We start from the raw sequence: 18,869 nt of genomic DNA on the forward strand, positions 1-18,869 counted from the left end.
AAGACAATAATATTTTCAAAAAACAAGAAAAATACCTTTTTTTTCCACTGTAGGTAAGATTATTTATTATTTATTAATAAAAACAACGAATTCCCTTTCATTATCTTTTTCCTAGAATAATAATTTCGTTTTAAGTTTGCAAAACTGTCAAACTTGAAGTGCGTGTTAAAATCAGTGTAAAAAAAAGAGTGTGTGTACACATGTACACGCGACTGAAGTTATACTTCTCACTCAGTATATTAATTGAATTTCATTTAATATTTTTATTATTTTTCTTTTATATTATTATGAAAATAATCAAAGAGCGTATTTTTTTAACAATCTCAGCTTATGGTATTCTTAGGAAATTTTTTGATGCTATCTCCGTATTTTAACCCAAGACAATCTGACTTCCCTGAATATAGTAAGGTATGCATGAAAAAATCTTTATAATTGGAAATTAAGAATCTTCATACCAATTTCCGGGGCTAAATTTTTGAGAAAAAAAAGGTTTTCTTTTCCCGTGTTTTTTTTACCGTACTGCATTTTTAAATACTAAAGTACTACCAACTCTAAAGGTGAAACGACAGCCCTGCTGCCCAAGTGTCTCCGAGATTGCGATCGCGTCATAATCCCTTTGACATTCTTGTCAAAAAACAAATTTTCACACCCACCGTCCCATAAGAAGTATAACTTCAAAAATATGTGTAGATTTGCATTAAAAGACGAAAAAAGAATCAATTCGTCGGCAAAAAAACAACAATACTTTTTCCGTTGGAAAACTTTTGAGAAAAAATTTTTGCCGGCTCGTCGACGGTACATCAATGTTTTGGTTCAATGGAAAACGCCATGGTAGAATGGTTGGCACCATTTTTTAATTTGCATTGCGAATTTCTCTCGAATTTAAAGACCTACACATAAAATTCATTAAATAACTTTAAAAGGAATTGTTTTTCAAAAAAAAAAAAATATTTTTTTCTTAAATCCAAAAATTAAAAAAAAATTTTTAAAGTTTTCTTAATTTTAATATCAGTTTAAACCTTTTTATGTCTAAATTTTCATTAAAATCGGTTGTGTCGTTTACATTAAGAAATCGGTTCTATGGCAAGTAGGGACCGTTAATAACGGTCCAAAAAAAATATTTTTCTTCTTTCAAATGTGCGGCCTTATTTGCAGCATTACATGTTAGCAAAATCGTTATCCGTTTTTGAGAAAATTGCATTATCTCGAAATCTTTATATTGGAGATATCCGTTGCAAAGGAGACATTAAAATAAAAAAAAAAAAAAACAAAAAAATTAAAAAAAACCGCTCTTGGAAATTACGCACAAATCGTCTGTACCGAGTTTTTAGCAAATCTATCAATCCGTTTGAGCTCTTTTTTTCCAATTCTTCAAACTGAAACTTATAACGGATACGGGGTATAATTATTGGCAGTATAAAAAGTACAGTTTTGGCAGTGGCAACGATTGATGTCTCAATGCACGTATTATTGGCACCCCCTGTCAATAATAAAGACACTAGGTACTTTATATGGAACGATATATTGGCACCCCTTTCTAACCATAACCATTGCCTTTAAGCCAACCATTGTACTTATTTTACTTTCCAAAAGGGCCCCAAATTCTTGTGTGCCCAAGGGCCCCAGGATAGTTAAAGACGGCCCTGGGTGTCAACTGTCGTATGGGGTAATGATGGCACCTTACGGGGATACCTTCTTAACTGTGCACGTCGGGGGATACCTTCTTAACTGTGTGTGAATGTTTTGTGTGAGGCACCTTACCGTGGGTCGGGGGATACCTTGCAAATTGAGTGTGGTACCTTACCGTTGGTCGGGGGATACATATTAGAGTGTTTACTCGGGGTCACCAATAAAGTAGCTTCGGATGAAAAGAAACTACTTCTTTGAATTCTTAAACAGAACTGATTTAATTTTATTTTGTAAGCACTATTTATATCAAAAAGTTTGTTTATATTCGATAAACAAACTTTGCAGAGAATCGGTGATTAATATAAAATTTGTTCTTAAAGTAAAAATGATGATTTTAAAACTAAGTGGAAAATACAAAATTATTAATTTCATGAATCGCCACACATCCAACAATCGATACGTGTCAGCTCTTGGATTTTGGCGATTCGGTTCGCCACGTACTGTTTATGTTGTCCTGGATTTGATCTAATCCAGCTTAAAGTTGTCTTCGAGTCAGAAGAGTTATTGACGTCAGTGGCAGTGTTTCGAGAACTTTGAATGCCAATTTTGAGGCAAGAAGTGCCCCATTGAATTCCAAACATGGAACAGTAATTTTCTTCAAAGGCGCCACTTTAGTTTTGGCCATGAGGATCGAAACCTTAATGTCACCGTCAAAGGTTTGAACTCGTAGGTAGGCAACAGCGGCATAAGCGGAGGTAGACGCATCCGAAAAGACATGTAGTTGACAACTTAGTGCGTTTGGTGACGAGAAAACCCATCTGGGAACTTTAATGTGATCAATCAGCGGAAGCTCTTCACGAAATTTAACCCAGTTTTCTGGTGCGGCTCTGGAAGTGGATCGTCCCAAGATATACCACACAGCCAAAGTTGTTGACAGGTTATTTTTCCAGTAATTACTACTGGAGCCAGAAGACAAGTTGGGTCATAAATTTTGGCAACATAGGACAGTTGCTGACGTTTTGTGATTGCTGATGAAACTTTGGTGACGTTCACCTTATAGCCTATGCAATCACTCTGACAAAACCAATAAATGCCAAGCGCTTTTGTTTCTCGATCCAAATTTAGTTCGCAGCAACTGTCACTTAACTCCTCAGTCATGTTAATACCTTGTAGAAACTCGTCAGAATTTGAGTTCCATTTTCTTAACATGAAACCTCCTCGTTGCAGCAACTGCTGTAGCTCTGTTTGTAGATGTTGAGCAGTCTCCACTGAATCAGTTCCATGGAGACAGTCATCCATGTAAAATGATTCCCGTAATACCTTTGCAGCTTGAGGAAAGTCAGCTTCTTCAACATCGGCCAGATAAAATTTATGATTTAAAACCAGTTAAAAAGAATTTTTTTTTTTTGTTTTTGTAGTTGTTATTTAATTTCGATAAGACATGTATTAAAGAGCTATACAAGCTCTTCCGAAGCTATCTGTCAAATCTCAAAGCTTCGGTAGAGCTTCGGTAAAGCTTCGTTTAAACTTCTGATAGAGGGTAAAACTTGTATAACGTTCTCCTTTTTCCATGCCCAACAACCTTACTGAAGTTTAAAAGAAGCTGAAATGTAGCTTTTGTAATACCTTAACCGAAGCTGAAATGTTAGTTGGGCGCATAATCTAAACCAGAATGCTTGAAAGGAACTGCAGGTGTACAGCGAGCAGTGGGAAGATTTCCCATAATCTGGTTAGTGGATTGTGCTCTATGGCGAATACAGGTCACACATTTGCGGATGAACTTATGAACTGCGACACGGCAGTCGATTATCCAATAGCGTCTTCGAAGAAGGTTAAGAGTAGCCTGTTTGCCACCATGCATAGTAGATGTATGCCCTTGATCAATGAGCATCTTCGTTAGTTTACTTTCCTTAGGAAGAATGATGGGAAACCGTTCAGATGCAGACAATATAGCATTTTTCAATCGACCATTCAATCGTAAGATGCCATTTTCATCGATCATTGGATTTAACTTCAATAACTTGCTTGTTGAACTTATTGGTCTACCTTGAGAGAGACAAGAAACTTCATTAGCAAAATGTATTTTTTGAACATACCTGATCCAGAGGTGTAAAGCCTCTCGTCTTTCAGAAGCCGTGGACCAGGCTGATGTTGGATGTGGTTTTTTCAATTTAATTGCAATATAGCGATTACACCAGCATGTGACTCCAACCAAGGTGTTAATGTTGGAGTATTTGTAGAGTAAACCCATCGCTCCTAAATCCTCCGTTAGTTCAGGCGGAGCTTGGGTAGTCAGCAGTGTTGTAACTTCGGGTACATTATTGAAGCCGAAAATTTGTTTCGGCCATTCGGATTTATCGTTCCGTAGCCATGATGGACCAGACCACCACATATCAAGGGTCCCTAGCTGAGAAGGATACACACCGCGGGAGGCTACGTCAGCCGGATTACTTTTAGTAGGCACATACATCCAACAATCGATATGTGTCAGCTCTTGGATTTTGGCGATTCGGTTCGCCACGTACTGTTTATGTTGTCCTGGATTTGATCTAATCAAGCTTAAAGTTGTCTTCGAGTCAGACCAGCAGTAAAGAGTTATTGACGTCAGTGGCAGTGTTTCGAGAACTTTGAATGCCAATTTTGAGGCAAGAAGTGCCCCATTGAGTTCCAAACAGGGAACAGTAATTTTCTTCAAAGGCGCCACTTTAGTTTTGGCCATGAGGATCGAAACCTTAATGTCACCGTTAAAGGTTTTAACTCGTAGGTAGGCAACAGCGGCATAAGCGGAGGTAGACGCATCCGAAAAGACATGTAGTTGACAACTTAGTGCGTTTGGTGACGAGAAAACCCATCTGGGAACTTTAATGTGATCAATCAGCGGAAGCTCTTCACGAAATTTAACCCAGTTTTTCTGGTGCGGCTCTGGAAGTGGATCGTCCCAAGATATACCACACAGCCAAAGTTGTTGACAGGTTATTTTTCCAGTAATTACTACTGGAGCCAGAAGACAAGTTGGGTCATAAATTTTGGCAACATCGGACAGTTGCTGACGTTTTGTGATTGCTGATGAAACTTTGGTGACGTTCACCTTATAGCCTATGCAATCACTCTGACAAAACCAATAAATGCCAAGCGCTTTTGTTTCTCGATCCAAATTTAGTTCGCAGCAACTGTCACTTAACTTCTCAGTCATGTTAATACCTTGTAGAAACTCGTCAGAATTTGAGTTCCATTTTTTTAACATGAAACCTCCTCGATGCAGCAACTGCTGTAGCTCTGTTTGTAGTTGTTGAGCAGTCTCAACTGAATCAGTTCCATGAAGACAGTCATCCATGTAAAATGATTCCCGTAATACCTTTGCAGCTTGAGGAAAGTCAGCTTCTTCATCATCGGCCAGGGTATGGAGAACCTTAATTGTGACACACGGGGAGCAGTTTAAACCATAGGTGACCGTAAGTAATCTGTACGTAACTGGTAATCCCGCTTTATCTGTCCAAATTATGCGCTGCATATCGACATCGTCTCGGTGGACAAGTATTTGCCTGTAGCACTTTTCAATGTCTGCCATAAATCCAATTCGATGCGTTCGCCATTTCAAAATTATTGCTGACAGGTCACTCTGTAGTTTAGGACCTTCATGGAGACAATCATTAAGTGATTTACCTGATTTGTACTTCCTAGCGGCATTGAAAACCACTCTCAATTTTGTTGTCGAGCTGGAATCCTTGTTAACACCGTGATGTGGAATGTAGCAAACTTGTCGAGCAGACACTTCTTCGTTCACAGGTTCCATGTGCCCGAGTTCAATATATTCTGACATAAAATCTTGATACATTTTTTTCAATTTTGGATTGCGATTTAGGTGATATAATTGGTGATGAAAAAGCTTTTGAGCGTCTCCTTGAGAGTCCGCCAAACTTTCAAGATCGATGGAATCCTTAAACGGGTATTTGACGATGTATCGTCCAGAGCTGGTCCGTTGCACCGTTTTTTTAAAGAATTCTTCGCAGTAGAGTTCATCTTGTGTCATCTTGGAAGAAGATTCCACATCCTCGTTTTTGATAAATTTCCACATACACTGAACTAAATAAGCGAGCTCAGCCTGCGAAAATGCACAAAAACTCGTTGACAACTCTCTAGTTGTAGATTCGGGCAAGCGTCTGTAGATAACCCATCCTAAATGGGTACGTTGTGCTACAGGAGCACAAGCAGATGATGATTGTATAATTTCACCGTGTAATAGAGAGCCATAAAGGTCAGCTCCCAATATGACATCTATAGAGCCTGGCTCATGAAAATTTGTATCAGCCAGATCAAGGTCCAAAAATTCACCAAAAGGTTTGGTGCCAATACGCAGAGTTGGCATGAGACGACCCAAACGAGGCAAAATTAGTGCTCTGCAGTTTATTTCAAAACCTGTTTCTCTGAGAGAGCTCACAGAGATATCCACCAAACCTGTTGACTTACCACACTCGACCCTCCAACCCCAGTCACCGGCACAAGGAGCCGCGTTCGCCGAAGATGAAGTTGTTGCACTGCATACTCACTGATAAAAGACGCTTGAGAGCCGCTGTCTAACAGAGCTCGAAATTGTAGATAATACCCAGTAGCAGATCTTACTCCGATTTGAGCTGTCGCCAACAGAACCGGTTGTAATTTTACCAGTGATTCTTCGTCGCCAGAATAGGTGTTGTTTGTTTGCATATGGTTTGTGCTGATGTTGGGTTCTTGAGACTGAATGCTATCGTGTAACATTGTGTGATGCTTTTGATGACATCGTAAACAGGTAAACTCTGATGTACATTGTTGTTGTACGTGATTAGCTTTTAAACAATTCTTACACAACCTTTCTTTCATCACGAATCTCAGCCTTTGTGTTGCCGTTTGCTTTCTGAAATCAGGACAGAACATTAGCACATGCTTTGCAAAACATTTTGGGCATCGGTTGGAATTTACTTGATGGCTGTGGGCTGGTTGAGTTTAAGTTTGTTTTTGATTAGGTGTCTTTCGATTTGCTCGAGAGAATGAGGCTGAAGTATCAGGTACTTGTCCAATTGACCCCGAGCAAGCGACCATTGCATCAAGTCCTTGAAGACGGTTTTCCAAAAACTTTTCCAGCTGCACGTAAGTGGGAATGGAATTCGGGCTCTGAAGTGAGCTTTCCCATTCTCTTATGGTGAGAGGGTCCAATGTTTCAGTGACATGCAGAATCAACCAATCATCCCAATTTTCTGTTGGACGTCCTAGTCGCTGTAGAGCGCGAACGGCTTCAGTGATTCCATCAAGAATACGACGTAACAACACGGATGATTCGTTAGACATAGTTGGAAGGTTAACAATATCGCGCAGATACTGTTTAACAAGTTTGCGTTTGTTGTCATAGCGATTTTGTAAAATATCCCAAGCGGTTTGGAAGTTGTCTTCACTAATACGAATATTTTTTAACACCGCCGCTGCACCTCCCCGAAGGCTAGAATTGAGGAAATGCAGTGGTTGTACGTTGGACAGTGTTTTTTCATTAATGACGCAGCTGGTGAACATGTCTTTGAAATTCCACCACTCATCAAATGAACCGTCGAAAGTTGGAAGCTGAAGCGGGGGCAAAATTGATTTGATGTTGTTGTTCCCGCTTACCACAAGACGAGTCGGTGTTGAATGAGATATCGTATCATTTGCAGTAGTAGACAGCTCTTCGATGACGTCGTTGAGTTCACCTAAAGCTTCACAGTAAGCTGATTCAATGTTGGCAAAACGCTCCTCAGAGAGAAGCCTTTGAAGATCTTTTTCATTATCTTCTGTTGCCTCAATTGATGAAAGACTGTCGTGAGCATCATTAACTTAATCCAATAGTCTTCTAGAAATTTTCTCCTGCCAATGAGGTAGCCTTTAGTTTGCTTGGCTTTGCCTACCTTTTGAGAATTTGAAGAGAAGTTACAAATCAATTTAGCAATTGATTCTTCTTTGGCCAGTGCCATTGTTCTCAGAAGAACACTTTTTAATTAGATAAATGAATATTTAACGCGGAGGAATCAGGTTCCCCGCAAGGGATGCCAATGTTAAAAATGCAAAGCTTTACGCTTTTGACGTTTTTCTTTTTATTGACGTTTTGTTGGTGGCAAGGTTGCCACTTGTTATTTTATCATTTTTAGTACTTCTCAACAGTCTCAAAAGTAAGCTTTTACAACCTGATTTTTTTAAATATTTACAACAATTTGATGTTATAATTCTTATAGAAACTTTTATTGAAGAAAAGAATCAAAATGAATTTCTGAAATATTTCAAAGACTTTAAAGTAATGTTTACACCCGCGATAAGATCAAGTTTACATGGAAGAGCCAGTGGGGGTATTTTATATGGGATTAAAAAATCTGTATGCGGTAATCTTGTTAATTTTAAAATTATTGAATCTAAAATTATTTTTCATATGGTTACAACAACTTGAACTATTATATCATTCCTATTTACTTAAACTGCAATAATTGGCTAAGCGATTTCGATGAATTTGTTGATTTTATGAATAACACGTCTCTTGAAAATGTATTAATCGTCGGTGATTTATATGCTAGGATTGGTGAATATCAAAATTCTTCCGTAAATTTATTGCGACCACGAGGTGCACTGGCTGGGAGTAGATGTTCTAAGGATAAAATTTATAACCGCAACGGGCGGAGTCAAACAGATTTTTTTGAAGTTTTCGGTCTATTTGTTTTAAATGGGTCTTCTAATAGTGATGCATGTGGTGAATTTACTTTTGTTAGTGGGCAGGGACAACCCGTGATTGACTTTGCTGCGATGTCAGGGGACTGGCTTAACGTTATAGAGGACTTTGAAGTTGCGCTAGTCAACTATTCGGCTCATTTTCCATTAGTTATTAAAATTCAGCTTAAGGAGTTAAACCAACAAGCTACACTTTCTAGCTTTAACAAACTCAAATGGTCGGAGAACAATGCAAACCTATATAAAAGTCTAATGTCCCGGCACTTCCAATCTCTGCCTCAACAGTCCATTGTCTCTTCTGAAAAGACGTGTGAGAGCATAGAACACATATAAAGGCTGCAGCCCCTTTTGCTGTAAAGAGTACACACACTTTTGTAGCTAAAAATGTTTGGTTTGACAAGGATTGTAAAAATCTCCGCAAACTTTCGTTTGTTTACCTAAAACTGTTTAGAACGACCAATTCCCAATTTTTCAAAAATATCTACCTTCGTGTTAATAACGATTTTAAAAAAATGCTTTTAAGTAAAAAAATTATTTATTTAAAAAACGTGGCTAAGAAATTAGAAAATTGCACTAACTCAAAACTATTTTGGGACACTGTACGCGAACTTGGTGGGCGCAATCAGGGTATGAAGTTCTCTTTAGAAGCTGAGACGCTAGCAGCTCATTTTAAAATTCTGCTCTCAGCTGATGAAGACCTTCATACCTTTCAATACGCACTGCCTGACACTAGAGTCAACGAGCTGGATATGGATTTCTCTTTGTCTGAATTGGAAGTTACGCTCCAAAAAATGAAAAATAACAAGGCTCCTGGTGTAGACGGCATACCGTAACATGGGGTTACTTTGCCCCGGCGGGGGTAACTTTGCGCCACTGACGAAAAAAGTTAGTTTCTTGATTCACGCTCAGAAATGTTAGATTCTCTATATCGAAGCTACTGTAATATACACACACACATATATACATCTGCCACGTGTTGCAACGGACCACCTGCCGGCAGTTTTTAAGAAGCAGTTGACCTGTGAATTTGAGGTAGGAAATTCGTGTTTTTTTTGTGGTGAAAAATTTGGTGTGTAAAACCAGTTGTGTGATAATTTACAAAGTAAGTACACATATTCTAGTTATGATATTATTTTGTTATTACTCTGCGCTTGTCATTTGTTTGTTTAATTAATAAATAATAATTATTGCATTTTTTTTATGTGACTAAGCAGTTTTTTTTTTGTTTTGGGGTTACTTTGCCCCAGGAGCAATTTATTTTTATAATTAAATGTGTTTTTAATTATAAGTATGTTTTTATTGTTTTTAAAAGTAAACTATTTTTTCGTTTGTAAATTGTTATTAATGTTTATTTTAAACTTATTTTGGTTAAATTAATGAAGTTTTCTGTTTTTTTCTTTAAATTCGTATTTATTTATAATCAATTAATGAAATAAAAGAGGCTGTTTTGTTTTTTGTAAAAAAAAGAGTTCTGTGTGTACCTACAAATTTTTTTTCTGACAGATTTGAAGCTTTGATTCAGGGCTATTAAAATACAATACTAACTTTGCTTCAGCTCTTTAAATACAGGCAGTATAGTTAAAAACATCAGGTGGAGCAAAGTAACCCCGTCCCTTGGACTACTTTGCCCCACTTTTCAACTTAAAAAACAAAATATTTTTACTGTTATTTGAATGTTTTTTTTAGAATTAATGCATTATTTCATGTCTTATCAATGAATTAAAAGAAAAAAACAAATAGATACAAAAATGTTTCTGCCATTTTTAAGAGGTTTTCTAAAAATAGTGCAAAAAACGGAGCAAAGTAACCCCATGTTACGGTACCAGTCGAGTTTTATAAAAACTGCACCACTGATTTAAAAAACTATCTCGTTTCTTTTTTTAATAAATTGTATAGTGATCGATGTGTTCCCAACAGTTTCAATGAATCTGTTATTTTTGCCATCTTTAAGAAAGGTGACGTTAACGCAGTGGAAAATTATAGAGGCATTTCAATTTTGAACTCAATTAGAAAAACTTTTACTGCAATTCTGAATGATCGGCTCACAAAATGGATTGAGGATAACAGTATTTTGAGCATCTTTCAAGCTGGTTTTCGCCCAGGTTTCTCGACCACAGATCATATATTTGCTATTTCAAGTATTGCCCCACAATTTATAGATGGGAAAAGCAAACTATACACTTGCTTTGTTGACTTTAAGGCTGCGTTTGACAAAGTTAACAGACAAGCTTTAATATACAAACTCTCTTGTATTGGTTTGTCACGAAAGTTTCTCCAAGTCTATGCCAGCCTCATTTCGTCAGCAAATACAAGGGTATGGGACGGCCTCGCATTTTCAAATCGATTTGAAACATCTGCAGGTGTGTCTCAAAGATGCATCCTCAGCCCATTATTATTTTCCCTGTTTATAGATGATGTCTGCAACTTCCTTCCGGGTGGAGTCAATTTTTCAAACTTAAAAATCAAAGTCCTCTTGTACGCAGATGATTAAGTTATGCTGGCTGATAATCCTTTTGCGCTACAACTGCAAATAAACCATCTGAGTTCATTTTGTGAGTCTTGGGGCTTACAAGTAAATACCCAAAAAACTAAGATCGTCATATTTGAAAAGAGACAGTCAAGAAGACCTCCAGAAGAAAACTGGTTTTTAAACAATGTACGCATTGACGTTGTACAGGAGTTTAAATATTTGGGAGTCCTTTTGACCTACAGTTTAAGCTTTCTAAAGCATTCCAAAGAAAAAAGCGACGAAGCGAAACTAGCATTAAATATTATGTGGCCAAAGTTTTTCTCTAACCAAAATGTTGATTTATCGTCCAAATACAAAGTTTTTAATGCGACGGTTAATGCTTGCATGACGTACGGAGTTCAGGTGTTCGGATACACACACCTTGAGGCCTTTGAAACCGTACAAAGAAACTTTTTTAAGAGATTATTGCGTTTGCCAAACTCAACACCTAACTATGCGATATATGTAGAGTCTGGTATAGCCCCTATATACATACAAAGCTTAAAAGCAAGCGCGGACTTCATCACTAAAATAATGAAAAGAAGTTAATCATGTCTCCATAAAATAATCTTAAAAAAATTACTTAGAGTTAATGCTACTCCGTTCAAAGACTGGAACGAACTAGCTGTTTGTTACGAAACATCTTTAAACCTATCTGAAAGTAACGTGGCTGATTGGCAGGCTCAGTTTGCTGATGTGATTGCTAAGGTCGATCACAAAATGTTTCTTGATAATCTTTCCAGAGCACCTTCTACAACATCTAGAGCAATTTACAGTAATTTCAATCATCAACTACTCTCGGAAGTAACATACTTTCGTAACGGTTACTCAGCCTCTGTTATAGGTATCATCTTTAGAACTAGAGTTGAAATTTTAAATTTAAACTTTATACCTCACCGACCGGATCTGCCTCAACTTTGCGATCTATTTAACGAAAGAGTAAACGAAGATATTTAACATTTCGTTGCGGCTTGCCCAATTTTGCAGGAAATCCGTCGGCTACATTTCCAGAAGAGTTTTGTATCCTTACAAAAACTTTATGAAATCTTGAATGGAGCAAGGGGCTGGATCAGCCTCTATAATTATTGCCAACATGCTCTTTTGTACCGTAATAGTTTCTTATTTTAAAAACGAAGTCCTATATGCAATTCTTGCAGTTTCTAAAGTAAACAAACTCTGTCAAATTTTTGATTGATAAGTTGCTGATCATATAAAACTTAATAAAACTTAATACTTTTTCTTTTGTGTTTCAAATCACGATAAAATTGTTAGTAATTTTTTAATAATGCCTAATCAAACAAACTAAACTGTGTAATATTTTGTGTTTCAAATCACGGCAAAATTGAAAAGATTGTTAATAATTTGTAAAAATACCTAATATTTAAAGCAAATTGTGTAGTTTATTTTTATCTTTGTGTTTCAAATCACGGCAAAATTGATAAAGCCAATTGTGTAGTTTATTTTTATCTTTGTGTTTCAAATCACGGCAAAATTGATAACATTGCCAAACTAAAAAATATTTGTTTGAAGTTTTTTTATATATAAAAGTTGAAAAAAAAAAAAAAAATCTTTTATTCAAATTTGCTTGTGCTTTATAATTTTATTTTTGCTTTTTATTTCTTTTATTTTTTTTTTAAATCATATTATGAAATGTCATATCAGGCAGACGGCAGTATTGCCATGTCCTTATTCTTAAGTATACAAATTGTAAAATTTTATGATGAAAAAATAAAGAATATTATCTTATCTTCTATCTATATAGTAAATATGGAAGAATCAAAACTTCCGAACTACAGATGTTGGAAAGAGAGAGTAGATGAAAATGCAGAGATCATCATAAATGCAGATTATAGGAAGATTATGGCGAAGACGAACATGTTCGCCTTCATCAATGCCTCTCCTTCATACGTACGGATTTCAGGTATATATATCTATCCACTATCCCCTTTACTTTTCTACATACAGGCGTATGTAAATCCAGCATTAATCTTGCCGGAAACTGTGGAATAACGATTAACTTATCAGAAGCTAACTCAAACAAGTGGAAGAAGATCTTTATGAAATAGTCCGGCTGCCTGATGAAAATGAAAGATATGCCTTTTACTCCAGTCAAAGCGTCATTTGACCTTGCGCACAAAGGCACTGTCAGTTTTTATTTTATTGGATCGATAGGGGTATATTTAAAAGGCTTAACCCCAATTTCTCACCACCTGATCATTCTTTTTAGCGGAGTCATTCACAAAAATGCATTTTTTGGGATATTTTACTTCTAAGCTAATATCTTTGCTCCAGATTGTTGAAGACCAAAAAATAAACATACACTCTCTTCCTTATAATATTTTCTATGATTGTATGTAATTTCATTGTATTTGAGTGAGTAAATACAAAATGGCAGCCATTTAAAGTCAAATTCTAGTTGTTAAAAAACACCCCATTTTTGTCATTATTTCGAAAAAAGCTTATATCATGATTGACATTTTTCTAACGTATTTTGTAGCCCCTATGAACGCGTGCGAAAATACCCAAAAATATCGTTTTTTGGGAATAACTCGGCTTCAGGGCGTCCTACGACAAAAAATAAATCTATTGATTGTTCGTTACAACATTTTCTATCGATTTTGTGCACATTATTTTTGTTGAAACAAATAAAAAATAAGTTATATTAAGCCAAAGATGTTTTTTTGTTTAGCAAACTCTTGCCTTATTATTTTGTAAACGGTGCAAGTATTGGCTAAAAGAATAAATTAGTGTTGTAGTCCTTTAAATTATCTACAATTTAAAAAAAAAATTAGCTCTCTACGACCCACACGAGCCGAGAAATCAATTTTTGAAAAAAGTTCCAAATGCCCAACGAAAAACATGAGACAAATCCTCTTATAATAGGCTATTGATTATGTCGAGAAAAACATGCCAATAAGGAACTAAGACGTTTATGGGTTTTTATTGCAGTAATTGTTCAATGGGTTATAAGAGAAGATACAACCGCGGAGTGCTATTAAATGAGAGGGTGGAAACTGAAGATAGGGGTGCAAAAGCCCCCTTTTTGGTTTTTTCAATATATCTCCCAAACGAAGCAAAATGTTGATATAGGTATTGCACATAAAACTTTTTGTAGAGAATTAAATTTCCTATTGAAATAATGTTTTTTTAAAAATTGAAAAAAAAATTTCCATACCAAAGTAGTCGAAACAATCATAAAAAAAATATCAAAAAAATCGATTTTTTGAGTTTTTTTTGCTTTTTTAGTTGTACATTTTTTTTGGGTTGAGATAGACATAAACATTGCTCCATTCCTTCAAAATGATGTGCTCACTAAATTTTTTAATTGAAAATTAACCGAAATATGGCCATTTTAATCTATCTTTTTTTCGCATTTTTAGTTTTACTCAAGTAAAACAGAAACATTAGAGGGGAAAGTACGATAACTTAAGCACCAAGAAATGATAATGACATTTTGTAGAGGGGTTAAATAAATCATTGTTTACTATGGGAGGGGAGTCTATTTCCCCCCGTTTAGGCGGGAAGGTCAATTTTCTAAAAAAAAAATACCTACTTAAAATAAAAAAAAATTATTAAAAACACGGCAACACTTACAGCTACAACAGCAATTTATTTTGTTAGCCAATACTTGCACCGTTTACAAAATAAAGAGGCAAGAGTTTGCTAAACAAAAAAACGTCTTTTACTTAATATTACTTATTTTTTATTTGTTTCAACAAAAATAAGGTGCACAAAATCGATAGAAAATGTTGTAGCGAACAATCGAAAGCTTTATTTTTTGTCGTAGGACACTCTGAAGCCGAGTTATTCGCACCGGTTTTGCATGCGTTCATTTATCAATTGCTCGGCCATCTTTGGTGATAATGAGCTGATTTTTTCCGTAAAATGCAGGACATGAATAGGGCTACAAAATACGTTAGAAAAATGTCAATCATGATATAAGCTTTTTTCGAAATAATGACAAAAATGGGGTGTTTTTTAACAACTAGAATTTGACTTTAAATGGCTGCCATTTTGTATTTACTCACTCAAATACAATGAAATTAAATACAGCCATAGAAAATATTATAAGGAAGAGAATGTATTGTTTTTGGTCTACGATAATCTGGAGCAAAGATATTAGCTTAGAAGTAAAATATTCCAAAAAATGCATTTTTGTGAATAACTCCGCTAAAAGGAATGATCAGGTGGTGAGAAATTGGGTTTAAGCCTTTTAAATATACCCCTATCGATCCATGAAATAAAAACTGACAGTGCCTCTGTGCGCTAGGTAAGGCCCTTTTTTCCGACGCTTTGACTGGAGTATTTATCGAAAAAGCTAGCAGTTCAACAGAGCGAAAGTATCTATATAAATCAATTACAATCTTAATGAAAATAGCTACTTTAAAAGCTGTTTCTCTTGCTACAACATTGGGACCATCTTCAAAATTAGAGTCGAACATATCAAATTAAACTTAACTCTTCATCGAACAGCGGGTAACTGTAGTTTATGTAATCTGCAAGAGAGGTAAATAAGGCGTCGCTTCTTTGGTAAAAATGTTCTACTCATCGAGGAAGTAAAGAGTAATCAAAATGGCTTCGACTGGCAGCTTCTATTTAACTATTATAGTAAGGCCAATGCTTAGAGACCAAATATAATCACCGGAAGTTTTTAATTAGCTATGCAATCATGTTTGTTTTTTTTTTTTATTTTCTAAATTTAAAAACCATACTTTTTATATTTTTATATTATAATTTTTGTTTTTAACTAAACTAAAAGTAATTCCGTTTTAACTAAACTAAAAGTCATTCCGTTTTAACTAAACCAAAAGTATTTCAGTTTTAACTAAACTCAAAGTCTACGCAAATTGTTTTAAAAATGTATAGTCTAAGAGCCTAGAGCAAATTTTGGGAGTGGAGGTGCAGTGAGTATGCAGTTTTATAAGCTTCTGCCTTCTAAGAACGAATTCTAAAGTCTGACAACTTTAAATCGCGGCTTTATATGGTTTTCGGGAGGTTAAATATCGTGAGTTTTCCAATTAATGTGAACTACTCACATTTTGGTTATACATCCACTCCAAAAATTTGCTGTGGGTTCTCGGTCTATTATAATGTCCGAAAAATCAAGTCGATGCGATGTTTAAAAATTAAAAATAAATTATGTCTAATAATATTGTATAATACACACACACGACAAACTTTGTCACGTCCTTATGTATTCGTGTTCACCACTCGATACATTGTATATAAAATTGTTTCTCATGAATAAAATTTATCTATCTATCTACCAATTTTATTTTAAGTTTTTAATTAGGTATTGATAAACAATTAGTTTTTTTAGAAAACGACTCTAAGGGTACGGCCACGTCCTGAGCGGCTGAGCGTCTGAGCGGAAATCCTGAGCGTCAAAACTAAATTAGAACGTATGAAAATGTATGGGGGTGGCCACATACACCCTGAGCGGCTGAGCGGCAATCCTGAGCGGCAATCCTGAGCGTCTGAGCGACGACGCTCAGCCGCTCAGCTCTGTTCTATATTTTTTTGAAATCCTGAGCGGCGAACTACATTTTGTTCTAAATTATCACGAACATTTTAGTAAATGGTGAAAATTATGGTTTCTTTTGAAGAAAAATACTAAAAAATATTAATTTTTTTCGTTAAAATAAAAAAATAAAAAAATAGGCCCCGACAGGAATCGATCCTGGAACTCGAATCTTTGTCTGTCTATGAAGCTATAGCTTAAACGGATGGATCAGTTCTCTTCAAACTTGGTATGTAGCAGTTTATGGATATTGTGCACATGATTGTATGGAATTAATTTTTTTAGAACCTTATCTAACCATAACTGTGATGCACCAATCCTAGAAAAGTATAATTTTCTCAAAAACTCTTTTAACGATTAAAACAAAAAACAAAGTGTGGGACAAGACCTATTTTTTAACAAAAAAAGATTTTTTCGAAAGTCATTATTAACGGTACCTGTCATAGAACCGTTTTTTTTTTAAACTCTGAATTTCCCTCAAACGACTTATTAAATTTTTTTAAATTTTTTATACAAGAGCATTTATATAGTCTTAGTATGAATCAAAAATAAAAATTTTAAGAAATGCATTTTTGGATTTTTGAAAAAATGTTGAATTTTTATTTTTTTTTTTTTAATCAAATTTTCCAGTTAGATTCTTTTGAAATTTTGGTTTTAGGTATAGAATTATATTAACTACAATATGGCATACCAACTTTATTTTATTTAGAATTATAAAATAAAAAAAAATCCCGCGTGCGAGCCGAATACTCATCGAATATTTTGTACTTGTAGGGTTTTGAAATTGCCGCTCAGGATCGCGGCGCTCAGGATTGACCTCGTCGCTCAGGAATGACGCTCAGCCGCTCAGCCGCTCAGACGCTCAGCCGCTCAGGACGTGGCCGTAGCCTAACGATTTTGAAAATTATTTCCTATAACCAAATAAACTTACCAAATTTGTCTGCAGAATGCAGTGGTGCACTTTATTTCTCTGAGTGTACCTTAAGCTTTGTGCGTTACTTAAATTTTTATTTGTTTACTTGAATTAGAAGCCCCGCTTAGGTTAGGTACTTAAAATGGCTCATTTTATAAATAAATTATAAGTACTCCAATTCCTTCTTCAAGAACTATCCAAACAAACCAAAAGTTCGTCAAATATATGAAAAAATGTCATTTTGCCCCCTCTTTGAATTAATTAATACTTTGTGAAACCGAATTCTATCCTAATAATTTGTATTTGCGATTAACAAGACACAAATTTGTAGTTATAAATTGTACAATTAAAAAGTTAAAATGACCTCAACTCCATATGCGTTTCGCCCAGGTATGGCAGTGGGCTCATCAGTTAGATGCTATCATACCCTTACTAAGACGAAAAATTTTGGTCCATGAATACAGACACTTATAAAAATCACAACCTGAATAGACTGTGAGTTTTAATATTTTAGGGGAACATAGTTACATTCTTGTACCTAAATTGTAGTTGTAAAAATACGCCCTAGGTTAAATGATTTCAAATGTGACCAAATTCGACAGTTTGAGATTGGGTGGGTATCTATAAGTAACAAAAGTTGCTTTACTTCATTACTTGCCATGAACTTGTAATATACTTTTGGGCATCTTGGGTATCTTGGGTAAAAATGAGCTTTCACGAAAATAAAAAAAAAGTTAAAAACTTTGGTAACTTGATGCCTATCAATTGTTGTTAAGATTAGTCGATTTTATTATTCAACCGATCTCTGAGCAGATAAAAGTACCTAATCGTAATTAATAAAGTGGAGTTTTATTTGTGCAAATTTTTTGAAAAAAAAAAAAATGTTTAGTTGCAAAAATATCACTTTTAGAAGGTTTTTATTGCAATTCATCTTAGTAATTTATTTTTTAAGGTAAATGTCTTACACTTATTTATTTGAATTGTATTAGAAAGAACATTTTTTTTACAATAGTTTAACAATGCTTACATCATTCTTATGTTAACTGACTCACTTCAATATTTGTTTTGGTTTCGAATTTACTTCTTCATAGTGTGTATACAGCCGTTTTGAGTTTTGCTCCAAAATGATATATATAAATAAAGTTAACAGAGATGTTTTTTAGTATTTCTATGAAGGTACGCATGACTAATATTTGTATTTTCAATCATAAAAAAATCATTACATAACGCTTTAGTTAAAATGTGTTCTGCACACATGTATAAAACTTCGGTTTGATTATACTAACATGGTAGGAAGGTATAAGATGTTTCGCTTTTATTTTTTTTTTTAGCGGGCATTACATACAATTTTTTAGTTTAACAAACTGCTCTGAGTTTTAATTAAATCCCCTCTCTCATTCTCTGAGCACCGTCTCAATAGTAAGTGGGTCTATAAATCATTCGAAGAAACTATTTCGCTTAACAAATTGATAGCGAACTAAGATAGATGAACTGATAAACAAACGAAAAGCACTTTAATTCAACTATTTTTTTAGAATGATTCTGCGTTAAAGAATATCATTATCATTTTAAAATCACGG

At 35.1% G+C, this 18,869-nt stretch overlaps 3 protein-coding genes across 3 annotated transcripts in view; 1 reads left to right on the forward strand and 2 right to left on the reverse strand.

The window, feature by feature from the left end:
• Positions 1 to 2,469: 2,469 nt before the first annotated feature.
• On the reverse strand, positions 2,470 to 2,928 carry LOC129907619 (uncharacterized). Its single transcript, XM_055983920.1, has one exon. It carries the CDS (start codon positions 2,926 to 2,928, stop codon positions 2,470 to 2,472), a length of 459 nt encoding a protein of 152 aa, XP_055839895.1.
• A 346-nt stretch (positions 2,929 to 3,274) lies between these two features.
• LOC129907624 (uncharacterized) lies at positions 3,275 to 5,995 on the reverse strand. The gene has a single exon (XM_055983932.1). The coding sequence runs from the start codon at positions 5,993 to 5,995 to the stop codon at positions 3,275 to 3,277; it is 2,721 nt and encodes a 906-aa protein (XP_055839907.1).
• Positions 5,996 to 18,052: 12,057 nt separating this feature from the next.
• LOC129921440 (protein singed wings 2) overlaps positions 18,053 to 18,869 on the forward strand; it is a 267,225-nt gene continuing 266,408 nt past the window's right edge. The window contains exon 1 of the mRNA XM_056003266.1: positions 18,053 to 18,241. Coding sequence (XP_055859241.1) covers positions 18,171 to 18,241 — 71 coding nt within the window. The 5' untranslated portion in view covers positions 18,053 to 18,170. The remainder of the gene's footprint in view (positions 18,242 to 18,869) is intronic.

This window comes from Episyrphus balteatus, chromosome 1, assembly GCF_945859705.1.
Source record: "Episyrphus balteatus chromosome 1, idEpiBalt1.1, whole genome shotgun sequence".
Taxonomy (NCBI): Eukaryota; Metazoa; Arthropoda; class Insecta; order Diptera; family Syrphidae; genus Episyrphus; species Episyrphus balteatus.